Raw genomic sequence first — 12,775 nt, forward strand, 5'->3', positions numbered from 1 at the left:
ATATGCAAAAACATGTTGGTATCTCTGCACAAACTTCACACTTAACCGTACATAAGTAAACCCCCATACCACCCCCACAACCCCCAAACATTGTTTCGAAGTGTTGTTAATATCTGTCTGGATGATTTCTGAGGTTAGGTAATAATATACTAGTCATCTTCATATAGTTTATTTAAGACCTAGACATTATAATGTAAGAAGTCCCCTGATGTAGCGTTATATTGACTTAAATAAAGAAGTAAGTGTAAATATTATTATAGTATCTCACCGGGTGACTGTCTCCACAGTTGCGAACGTCACGTCATCTCACTGCGACGTGACGTGAAGTGGCGTGACGTGACGTGACGCAACAACGAGTGTAACTAGTATATATCGTAGTCGTTTAAGTGTAATTTATCAATAAAAGTAAATCGCTATGTTTTGTTAAATATAACTCAGTTGTAGGCACACGCGATGTATTCTAATTTGAACTTATCTTTTTGTTAAACGAAAAAGTATTTAATTAACAGGATAATTATTAATAATATACAAAAAATAATGAATTTGTAAATGCAATCTGTGTTGCGCTGTTTAATATGTTCTGTATTTTGTAATTGTAAATATTTATATCTGTACATATCGTATGAATTCTCTGCCGACCGTTACGTTGGTGCCGGCAGCGACCAGCGACCAGCGACCAGCGACCAGCGAACATTGCACGTTACTGACTTCGCAATAATTGATTTGTAGTTGTAAAAATAAATTGCATCGTAAAATTATTTTGTTGTTTTATTGTTGGTGCCTTTCAGCGCTAAAAACTCGCTTTAGATTTAACAAAATTTATATGACAACAACACTTTGTCGAGATTAATTTTGCAATTTTTTTCTCGATCTAGTGTGAAGATTACTAACAATAATACATAATCTATACCCAATTCTTTTCCCTTCCTTCTTATGAAGAGATCGATGTTTGTTTACCGACTTTTCTCAAGTTCTATGAAATTTAAAAGGTGAGTCTAATAAAAGTAGACGCAACATTACAACATATGCGTTTTGAAGAAAAACAGAGATGATTGCGACGAATTGCTATAAGTTCAAATAAGTAAACAACCTTCTAACGCGCTTGCGTTGCGGAGTTTTAGTAGTTACTGTGTTCGTGTAGAACTGGTTGCGAGTAGCAGGTTGCGATGGATGGCGCGAATCGTTTTATTGTAAGTACTCGTCGATGAAAGCGAAGAGCAAAATAAAAGGGCAAGCGGCTAAGTCTAGCACAAGCTTGTATCGATTGTTCTTAGCGCAGCCTCCGCTCCCGAACGCTTTGTTTAAGAGTTCTTTGTACTACCCCGCGCCCCGCCCCCGCGCTCGTCGCACACCCGCACACCCCGCGCCCGGCGTCACGCGCGATCATTGCGGGCACTAGATTAAATTTGCTTCTCCGATCGCCGCACAAAGAACTTGGAGTGTTTGAAGAAAGATTAATTTGGTAAAAATTTCGGGAGTAGCGGCGGGTGGTAGGGAGAAGGGGGAGGGGTATTAAGCCGTACTCGTCGTGACGTATTGAATGGCGCTGAGTCGCGACGTGTGGGCGACGGCAACAAAGCCACTTGCTAGGCGTTAACTGCAAGATATTGCGCGCATTTCTGTATCGGATTTAGTCATCAAGTTCCACCCCCCCTCACCTCCTCGCCGCGCAGCTCCAGTAAGCAGAGAGATTGTAGTTTTAATAGAAGTAAAGTATATAATTGTTCTTTGGTTATTTTATAAAAAAAAAAAATTTTTTTTTTTAATTGTTCTTTGGTTATTTTATTTCTCTCAATAAATTTACCCTCCTCTTTATGTACCATTGTAATAATCAATCAGCAGCTGTTGCTCTTCCAAGAGACGTGAAGCTGCAACTCCAATGTATAGTTCTGAGTACCTAGATATAAAAAGCAGTTGAAATCAACACATAAAAAAAATTGGATCTAGGTACTTATGTGAGCCGGCATCTTTACTGTACACTACATGTAGTGCACACTCTGACCGGTCAGCCCTAGTATTTAACTTTTGACTAATTAAAGCCACCCCTTGTTTTTATTTAGTTTCCGGATCGTTCAATGCGAGAACAATGGTCGGCGATGAGCTCCATTTCACTGGGCAGAGGGCGCTGCTGAGTCCAGTCACTACTTTTGACTTCTCTCAAGAAATAAAAAATAAGCATATAAAATACACGCCCATATTTATTCGCACTATTTGAAGACACACGAGATGCCATTGACATTGAATATATTAAACGCGACGTATTTAACTCGCGTCTCTGGGAAAGTAAAATAAATCAATGGCGGCGAACAAATATTTGCACATATTTGTTAAGCAATTAGCACAACAATGAATCGTTTACCTCGCACACAAAAGGCGCGTTAATTTCGCGATGAACGCGTAATTTGCGCGCGCGAGCAGACACAAATTGAATTAGCACAACTCATTAAAGAACTGAGCGCGCAGTGAAATGTGTGCATTGTGTTTGGTCGCCGAAATGACACGCCGGCCATTCCCACCACTGACACCATGATTTTGTACTTTCGCGGACAGTCCCACATTATCAAAAAAGTAAAAAATTAGCTTATTTAGAAATAAAATTTAAATCTATACTCAAATATTAAATTAATTAAACGTATTTTTTAATGTTTTTATATTTATGTTGTTTTTTTGATAATGTCAATGCAGTTTCACTTAAAATATGAGAAAAGTTTTTTAATTTAATATTTGGGATGTGATCCACGAACTTCCAAGTAGATTTTTTTTTCCAGTAGGTAAGCTGCGTTATGTTGAAGAAATTAAGAAAAAACATTTAAACGAAGCGTTCATTGTTCTAAAATCGAAGTGACGGAAATCGACATTATCTTTGTCGCAAACAATTTTAACCATCACAAATGATACGCAAAAATGCAAAACTATAAATATTTAATAGTCCTGTTTATTTTGCACAGACAAGTGGCGACCTCTGTTCCCACGGGCCGGCAGCACAAGTCAGGTGGAAGCGAGTCATTCCATTAAACATCAACACAACTATTTGCCGTCAATTAATATTTAATTAAATCCGTGCGAGAGCTTGAGACACTTGAGAAATATGATTAATATCATTGCTTACACCATTTTTGATTTGATAATGAGGTCGTGATTGTATTTCTCAGTGCAAGAGTTTCTGATAAGCAACTTGTTAATCCTCTAGAATAAGATTTTGATGATCAGCGGTCACCGCCTACTTGTTCCCCACAATCTACTACAGAATATTCACTACGCAGACTTCGTCATGCTCTATAATTCTCGCTCAACATATATCGTCTGAAAATATCATCGTAGATAAAGGATAAGAGGATAGGTTGACTCGAGTCGCGTCGCTTGTTTGTGTCGGTGTAAAGAAGGGTACAAATCGCTATATAAACTTAATATCGGCTAAATTGCCGGCGCCGGGGGCGGGGGGCGTGCGGGAGGGGGCCGGGGACACGCGGGGGATGCACGGCGGGCGGGGGGTAGTGAGCAAACATCTGGAGGTTTTATTGCCGCGATCGCGAATCGATTCCGCTCATAAGCCGCTGTTACGAGATAATTTCATCTGCGGCGACCTCTCCCGGCCTTTATTAGTTTATTTAGCCGCTCGCCACCGCCTCGCCGCGCCTCCGCCGCGTACGGTGAGTTAACGGGCGAGCGCACACGTACCAAACACACACCAGACATCACTAACCAGTCACGTCATTTTATCTGTCAACTCTTCATTGTCTCTGCTTTATTAATGGATAAGCGCGATGGGAAATTTAAATACTAATTATTATCTTACTTCTTACTAATATTATAAATGCGAATGTTTAGATGGATGAATGGATGGATGCTTGTTTGAAGGTATCTCCGGAAAGACTGAACGAATTTTGATGAAATTTGGCACAAATGTAGAACATAGTCTGAAAGAAATAGGCTACTTACTAAGTTTTTTTTAATTATGCGCGGACGGAGTCGCGGGCGACAGCTAGTCATCGATATAAAAAGCTTAAACTAATTAGTTATATATTTGTGGAGTAATATTTAGAAGGCGAACATGTCACGTCATCAAAGTTGACGTAACTCAGGTATGACGCGACGCCGTCGGTACAACGTGCACGTCAACCCTTACACTCTGTGTTTATTTTGTACTTTAAATATTTGACAATGGGTTCGGAGCGACATTTTGCCAATGTAATAACTTTTCGGGGATTACTTTTTAATTTTCACTCCGCTAACGTTATAATTATACTTGTGTGTGTACACAGCTCCGCTTGTTCTCTGAGTATAACAAAACAGACTAAGATATTGAACGGAAGAGAAGAAAACACTTTTCTAGTTCGCTCGCTTTTGTAGGCGATAGAGATGAAATAAGTTTGCACACAATCAATATGATTTATTTACATGGAGAGGCATCCGTTGGACAAATGAAAGTGTCGTTCAATAGACAAAGTAAAATGCAATGTCACGTTAAAGCTGGCAATCCTACCGCTGTCCCGCTGTTGTCACGTCGCTGTCCCGCGCACGCCGCGCTGCGTGACGTCATAATGTCGACTCTGTAATGAATCCGAGCTCTACTCTTTTATTTCAATTGAGAATCATAACAATACTGTTAGATCTCAAGCGGGGGGGGGGGAAGCTGCGGGGAGGGGATGTACGGGGTGAGGTGGGGAGGAGGATAACGAGCTCATCGCAGTAATTAGCGAGGCAACAATGGCCACATCACGAGCACGCCTCTGCCGCGGACATGTCGCTCCGACGCGATCTGCGCTCGGCTTAATGCCTCTGGTATTAAATATCAATTGTTAGAGTTTATGCTATGAAAATAGTAATCTTTAAGTATAGTCTCAGATACTTCTGAGATTGACTAAGAATTGATTATTTCCACTTGTATAAACATAGATACGTACATACACTATACAACAGCGTCGTCCACTGGTCGTGTACAATATATTATTGATACTGATATAGAGCAGAATATAAAAGTACTCGAGCGTCATATTAATATTAAATTATTCATAGATTACGTGCGCGATGTCCACCGCCGGCTTGTAATGCAATAAAACCTCATATTAGTGTCGATCCATCACATGTGGGACCTGTCACCTGTCGCCTGTCGCGCCCCACGCGCCGCCATTGGCCGCTGCTGCCGGGCACATCACTTATCGCCCCCTCCACCGCTAATCTCTCATGTTACAATATCAACAGGATTACAGGTAAATTATTTTCTACAAAAATTGATAAACACATAATAATGATAATTACGGTGATAAATGTTATCAACGTTTTGTTTATACACGTGCGGTGTTGTGACGTCACAAGTTGCAACCCTGAAATGAGAACACATCAAAGACATATTGGTTTTGTCTGAACTGGGACTGGAGTCTGTGCGTGCGCAGTGCGGGCACGTGTAGTCGCCGTGTCGCCGTCGTGTCGTGTCGTATCGTGCTTGTACTAATTGTGCGCTAACGAGCGCGATACCGCCGCAAGTTGCCTGACTACAGGATGTTTAAATATGTATTAACAATACCTAGCTCTACACTGATAAAATTTTGTTTTTCTTTGGTTTTAGTAGAAAATGTAGATCAATATAATGTATAAATCAAAAGATCCAAAAAGTAAAAATTATGTAGGTAACGTAGAAAAACGAGTACCGCACGTACATTTATTTTGTAACGTGACAGCGCTCTTCTGTCATTGTTCTGAATGAATACTCGTAATAAATTGGTTCCAAATGATTAACTTGTATTTAAACCTACAAAATCATGTCTACCAGTGAGGAGAGGCTCTGCTTAACATATAAGACACCCTGTATATTGCAGCCAATCGCCCAGTCAGAGCCACTCACCACGCGCCACTTGCCTGTACTCGACCACCCGACATGTATCGTCAGCTCGTCGCACATGTTTGTCTGCTCGTCTATGCCAGCGCGTATGGAGACGGTATGTTTCATTACATCCAACTGGTATCTCCATGATGTGCCACAAACAATTGACACCCTCATACACTGAACCACGATTTTTTTTAATGAGATCTATGGGATCTAAAAGGCCCTGTCCTAACAGAAACATAATCAAATGTTAGTATGTATGTTGTGTGTTCGCAGACGGGCGACGCGCCGGCCCGGCAGCGGGCACGCTCAGCTCGGTGGGCTCGTTCGAGCGCTCGCCTCCGCTCTTCCGACCCGGCTCGCAGGCGTGAGCTCACACCATTACTGCTGACACTGCCACGACATCCCACACTACTTATACAATGCAATCTGCTGTATAGTGCCTAGAGATTTATTTTGTTATAGTTATCTAAAGTTAGATGATCACCTACACATGTCTTTAAAGATCAAAACACTAGAACTGTAGAGTCTTTCGGTCTGTAGATGTCAAATTTGTAGTTTGGTGCATGTCGAATTCAGTAGGGAATATCCAATAACATTTAGATCAAAAGCTGATAGCCATTACCAAGAAATATGAAATTGGAATTTAGGAGTTTGAAGGTAAGGGTAAGCAGTTACAAGTGTAATTTCAAATTGTTTGTTGTGTCAGATACGTGGTGTCGCAGTACATAAAGCCGAAACCACCGCACCAGTACTGGGAGGAGGAGACGTCGCTGGCGCTGGTGCCGGAGACGCGCAACTGCCTGCTGTGCGAGGCGCAGGACTCCGGCGCCTGCCGCGCCATGCCCTCCTGCGTCTACTGCGAACCCACAGTCACCGCATTGTGCGAGCGCAGTACGCCCTGCCTGCGCTGCACCGGTACCCTATCCTGCCCTTACATCTCTCACCCCTTCCTCCTTTGACATCTTAATACTTCTACTGTTCGTCTGACTGTCACTGGTTGAACCAGATTATTCGTGCTACAGATTGTTGTCATTGAGGGCTCTACCACAAGAACAAGTGTTGTGGAACAACGTTAGCAGTGGTAGATTCCACAACAACAATATTTGTTAGGTGCATGAATGGGCCGGGTCGACCGGTGAAATATAATGATTACAGAATAGACAGGCGTGAAGCAAAAGCAATTCCGCATTTCGTCTGATGAGTGCGGGTGTCAGAGGCCTTGTTTTAGTCCAATTTCCCTTCGCACCCTTTTCTTATAAGGAAATACCACAGTTTAAGTTAAACTTAGCCAGTGCTCTGAATTGGTTTCATTGTAACACTGTACAGTAAAATTTGTTTCAGTGATCAAGAACCCGTTCTTCAAATGCATCCCCGGCGAGAAGTACATGGACGAATGCGACTCGTGCCGTTGCACCGACGGCCACGGCGGCTGGTGTACCAACCAGTTCTGCGAGTTCCGCGCCCTCCACCTCTACGCTATCAAACTCTCCGACGGCGAGTTCTACTGACACCCACTATGTATCATCAAACATCCTGACATACTGATTGCATTGTGATCTTACAAGATTGCAGTAAAATTTTATCTGCTTCATTTCAACAATACGTTGTTCAATAATAATAATACGTACGTTACTTTTATACATCCTGATTTTAATAACTTAGTTATATTCTAATAGACTGTTAACATCTCATATATAATAAATAAAAAACATTATAAGACGTATAGAAATCTTTCAAAGCAGATCAATTAAGTCATCATCTAAGTTCCCATAAAGCGAAGTACTTACTTGAAAAAGAATAAAAGGTAGGGATTATAATACAATAGTATACACCGGGGTCTCCCCTCCCGCCCCTTACACACATCGCGACTTGTTTAATATTAAAAAGCGATATTATATTATTAAGTATAAAGCTTTTGTGTGTATTTCAGTATTTGTAGGTCTGTGCACGTAGATACAAAACAAATTTGTTTGAGTTTGGCTTACATGCCCACCCCATTAATTTGTCCGCCGGCGCGCGGTCGTGTCTCTGTATGCACTGTCAGACTCTGTATGCACTGTCAGCGGGATCATTGCTACTTTAGTTCACTTTGTCGACAACTTTCTAAATAGTTTTTTTTTTTAGTAAACTAATAAATGTAAATCCGCTTCTGTCGCATTATGATTTAACCCTATGTGTGTGCAATGATAGCAGTTGATTTGTGTCTCTTTTAAGCAATTAAATAAATGAAATAAATAAAAACTCATGCCTGTAGGGAACAGAGGGAGAAAACATTTACAGATTAACTTCCGTAATACTGCATGTTGTCAATCAGTTATCGTTGTACAAAATTTCCATGAAACAAAAAAAAATAAACGATTGAATCATATTAAGAAAAAGGCTTTGTAATTTAAATAACAAATTCTGTACAATACATTTCCAGTTGTAAGATGTAAGATGTGTCTCAAAGTGGTGTTGCGGAACAGTGAGGATGCGGAAGTTCGCCGGCCGCACTCGTTCACACAAATATGTACCAAAATACAACATAATTAACTGTTCATTCATATATCCTTACAAGATGTTATCTAACAAATGTCTTCAAGATAAAACAAACTTTAGTGACAAGTACTAAGAGTTCATATTCGATTATGTCGTGATAACTAAACATTGTGGGTGGTCAAGGAAAAGGATTAAAATAAGCAATTAAGAGTGTAAGCTGGTAAGTCCGGTAAACTTGTACTTAACGTTTGTGAGGAACATTGTATTGATATTATATCAACTGGTATTTACTTTGATTTTATTTAGGTGAAAGTGATAAGTCGAATGCAGATTGCCTTCATGATCGCCGACCTTCACGAGAAGATGACACTACAAGAAGAAGGAGAAGAAGATAACACGAAATAATAAAGAGTTAGAGAGGACGAGAAAAACTCCGCGTACTGAGAAATAAACTCTAATACAATTTAACGTGACCAATATTACATCTAGATTCTAGACCTAAAATAAAATTTCCCAGATATAACGATATAGTAGAATGAACTTTAACAAAAACTGTGTACTCAATATAAGAGCAATTAAAAGAAATCTAAGCGCTTTATAATATACAAACTGTACAAAAGCCAAAACAATTTTTAATAAACCTTTACAAAGGTAACTATTTACCCTCCTGACATTGAATACATCTCGATGACAGCTGTGACTGGAGTGACGTCATTAATAATTGGCACATTTCTAAACGTCGTTAAATTATTTTTTTCTATCGTGAAGTTGGTCTACAAAAAGTTGTCAAATGAAAGGCGACGTATCGTTTTCACAAAGCCGTGGCATATCGTTTGTGAACACAAAGCGACCGCGAAACGATATTTTGCGGCTTGTGTCGTGTTGTGGTGACAATTTGTCGGCAACGCGACAAAGACATCGAAAAGACGCCGGAAGTTGACAAATAATGCCTTTGTACGCCTTCTTTCGCAAATTTAGTAGGTAACCATGTTATTTTGTTATTTTTATTAAGCTTACAATAAGAAGGTTATTCTTATAAACGCAGGTTTCCAGCTTCGGCAGTACAGTAGCTGCTTTAGAGAGCAGGAAAAGGAAAGATCTAGAGACAGGGAAGGGACGAGGTATACGACAGTCATTCATAAAATAAAAAGCGAGCCTAAAATCATTCAAGTATCCATTGATTTAAAAAAAAAATAAGAACACCCTTATAAACCTTTAGCTTCGTTAGGAGAGGTAAGAGAACAAATAAATAAGTAGCTGTCTGGTCTTATATTGCGTGTCACTCATACTCGTATAAGACCACTGTACAGAATGTGCTGAGACCAGTAAAGAAGCACCTTCTCGTGTCCTGCTGTGACACAGTACTCCAGAGTGTTGGCTGATGGCGGTTGAGTGGCAAGCACTGTAGACTGTTGTATGCAGACCGCCTGCGGCGCGTTACATTATTAGCGGTTATTAAAGTTTCCACAACAAGCAGCGCGCGGACAATAAACACTGAGGGCGTGCGGCGCAGCGAGGATTACGATATTACTATATTGTTCGTTATATTTTGGAGTTGCGCGGCAAATAAACAAACCTCGACTCAGATATAAGTACAAGAGCGAGCATAAGTCAGTATTATAGTATTACAACTGTATTTATGACTTAAAAGTATGTAAGTAAAAGATGTGTTTCTTAATAATAGAAGTGCCAACGCCATCTTTTGACAGGTTAGAGTAAAAAATTGTAAATACGATTTTTAATTACTTTACATGTACATTAAAAGAGCCGTAACTAACATTAGCAAAATTATGTGAAAATATATATCGTGGCGGAGCCACAGTCAACACATAGGGCATTTCCAAAACCAAGTTTTCTATTCCACCAAAACCAATACACGTATAGTTGATTATCCAAAGTGTTACAAGTACTTCATATGTAGATTCCTACTGATATAGAAAAAAAATGAATAACAGTCCTTACATTATAAATGTTTCGTACGGAACCCGCGGCGCTGCAGTCGCCGCGCGCTCTCCGCACACATCATAACATTTATTTACGCCATAAATAAGTCTAAAATTATAAAGTGGATAATCCCGCCTCAGTTCCGCATTAAATGTGTGCTCAAATATAATATTTACCCTTTGTTCAGCGCTCGCTGACAAAGCCGCCTTCTGCGATACAATGTAATGAGAGCTAATTTAAAGAATATTATTTCATACTTCATTACGCCTGAATGATACAAAAGAGGGAAATTATTATTATTTTACTAAATTCATAAAGTATTGTATTTGAAATGTCTTATTTAACGTGTTTCGGCTTGTTGTTTCTTTAACTTTAATAATAGAAATAATTTTAACATTTATTTTTAACAACCTTTCTTTACATGGATTCAATTAATACAACATATATTAAGTTTGTGCCAGTCCATTGCATCGACACAGTAAGCTCACACGGAGAGGAAGTACATTTGTAACCGCAAGAAAAAGACCATCCAAATCTCGATGCGATGGAAATTGTCGCAAATAATGACAATACGTAAATAGAGGTATCAAGTATCAATGAAGGTCCCACACAACACGTACGGCATTGTAATAAACATATGTTCACAAAAAAATAACCCAAAAACCCAATTATTGTCGAGCACAACGAGTCGTCAACGCGTCGTCACTGCGTTACCACCCACCGCCCGCTGTGACACACAATTGTAATGATTTCCGATCCAGAGGAGTTTACTACAATTTAAAGTAGTTTGTTGCATTGCTCTTTACAAGAATTATATAAAAGCACGAGCAAAGAATATGTCGCGGTGTAGTTGTTAAGTTTTTAAATTATTATTTTTCTACATATTTTAAAAGAAAATAGAGAACAGTAATATTTCTGTTAATGGCTTTTAGTTAGTACTTGTTTTTTACCGACATATAACGTCTTTCTAACTTTTATATCCTTTTATTACAACAAGAGTCCGCTTTACTTTATAAACATTGTATTCATTCATATAAGCTACGTAAAGTAAATGAAAACCACACTATTTTAAATCTCGAGTTTGTTGTCAACACAAACTATCATAATGTCTAACTTTTTAGGTAGTTTAGATTAGTTTAATTTTTATACAACACATAAAGTAAATACTATGAACACAAGACTAGTAGAATTTAAAGAAAAAACGCGGTAAACGTTTAAATTTAACGAACCGTAAGTTGAAATTGATGCAATAAGATTAGTCGCTTTTTAATTTAAGAATTTGTTGTCCGCTCGTCTATCGCGTCTCAATAAGGATCGAAGTGTTATAAGCTAATATTACAAAATTCAAAATAGCCACAGAGCACATCCGCGCCGCTCGAGGGCGTGCGGCTGACTGAACACTCAACTGAACGCTGAAAGATTACGCGCTGAAAATATGCGCAGGCGTTGTTTTACGTCTCCGCGGACAAGACGCACAGTAAACTGTGGTTTAACGAATAGTTAAAAATAAGTAATTACAGTATACATATTTTTTATAAAGAAATAAAGTAATGGTTGTGATGTACCTTAATATATTATATAATATATACACACACATTTATATCGAAAAAAAGGAATTTAATAATTAATATAACTTATGTTGAAGAAAGCTAACAAAGTAAAATAATTTTCACTTTACCTTTAAGTATGTGATGAGGATGGACAGTCGACGTGTTTGATTATAACCAAAATGACATGACGTACAATTTATATGAAAACTTAGTTAACCATTTGTAAATTATGAACTCTTTTATTGAGTTTCTTATGTTATATAAATAAAATGCTTGTTGACAGTAAAGTTACTAGCTCCGTTCTTTACATATACTTAGTTTGATTATAATTTATATTGTATGAATATGAGCTATTATTTAATTTTTGTAAAACGGATTTCACTTATAAACAGTAGTTTAAGAAATGATTTTGTAGCTACATATATTTATAAAAGACACAATCGAGACGAATCAAATTAGTTTTTTTTTCTCTGATATATGTATTGATTATAAAATAAACTAATATGAGAAACTTGCAACGTCTATTTAAAACAAAGGACTACAAAATTTTACAATTTTCTAAATAATTAAATGTCAGAAATGTTTATTTATTAAAACTGATGGATAAGTTCATGGGGGGGGGAAGAGAGCTCTATACCATGCCACAAAGTTTACAGTTTTGTGATACACTTTACTGAGAAACTTATTCTCTTTCAGATTTGGGTTTTGATCCAGTAATTGCAAATTATTTCTAGATCCATCGCAAAAAATCTATTTTTTACTAAAAAAATGAAGATTTTAATTCATAAAAATTTTACTGTATTTGTAACGCCATCTGTTAGAAAATTATAAAACTAACAAGATAAAATATCTCATTTTGATAGTCTATACATTAAAATATGTCATCTTTTTAAATTATATTTTTCAAACTATAACACGGTAGAAAGCTTCACGAGCCCTCCTCTAGCACGGTTTTCTGCTAGTGTGTAAAAATAGT

The 12,775-nt window shown here is 38.3% G+C and overlaps 1 protein-coding gene across 1 annotated transcript; it reads left to right on the forward strand.

The window, feature by feature from the left end:
• Positions 1-5,836: 5,836 nt before the first annotated feature.
• On the forward strand, positions 5,837-7,409 carry LOC106710468. Its single transcript, XM_014502532.2, has 4 exons — positions 5,837-5,936; positions 6,101-6,191; positions 6,534-6,742; positions 7,169-7,409. Exons 1-4 carry the CDS (start codon positions 5,876-5,878, stop codon positions 7,333-7,335), a joined length of 528 nt encoding a protein of 175 aa, XP_014358018.1. The 5' UTR covers positions 5,837-5,875; the 3' UTR covers positions 7,336-7,409.
• The last annotated feature ends 5,366 nt before the right edge of the window (positions 7,410-12,775 follow it).

The sequence above is a fragment of the Papilio machaon genome, chromosome 25 (assembly GCF_912999745.1).
Source record: "Papilio machaon chromosome 25, ilPapMach1.1, whole genome shotgun sequence".
Classification (NCBI taxonomy): Eukaryota; Metazoa; Arthropoda; class Insecta; order Lepidoptera; family Papilionidae; genus Papilio; species Papilio machaon.

Coding starts and splice junctions, on each gene's coding strand:
- LOC106710468 (XM_014502532.2), top strand. CDS start 5,876: ATGTATCGTCAGCTCGTCGCACATGTTTGTCTGCTCGTCTATGCCAGC. Junction 5,937..6,100: donor TGCCAGCGCGTATGGAGACG/GTATGTTTCATT, acceptor GTGTGTTCGCAG/ACGGGCGACGCGCCGGCCCG. Junction 6,743..7,168: donor GCCCTGCCTGCGCTGCACCG/GTACCCTATCCT, acceptor AATTTGTTTCAG/TGATCAAGAACCCGTTCTTC.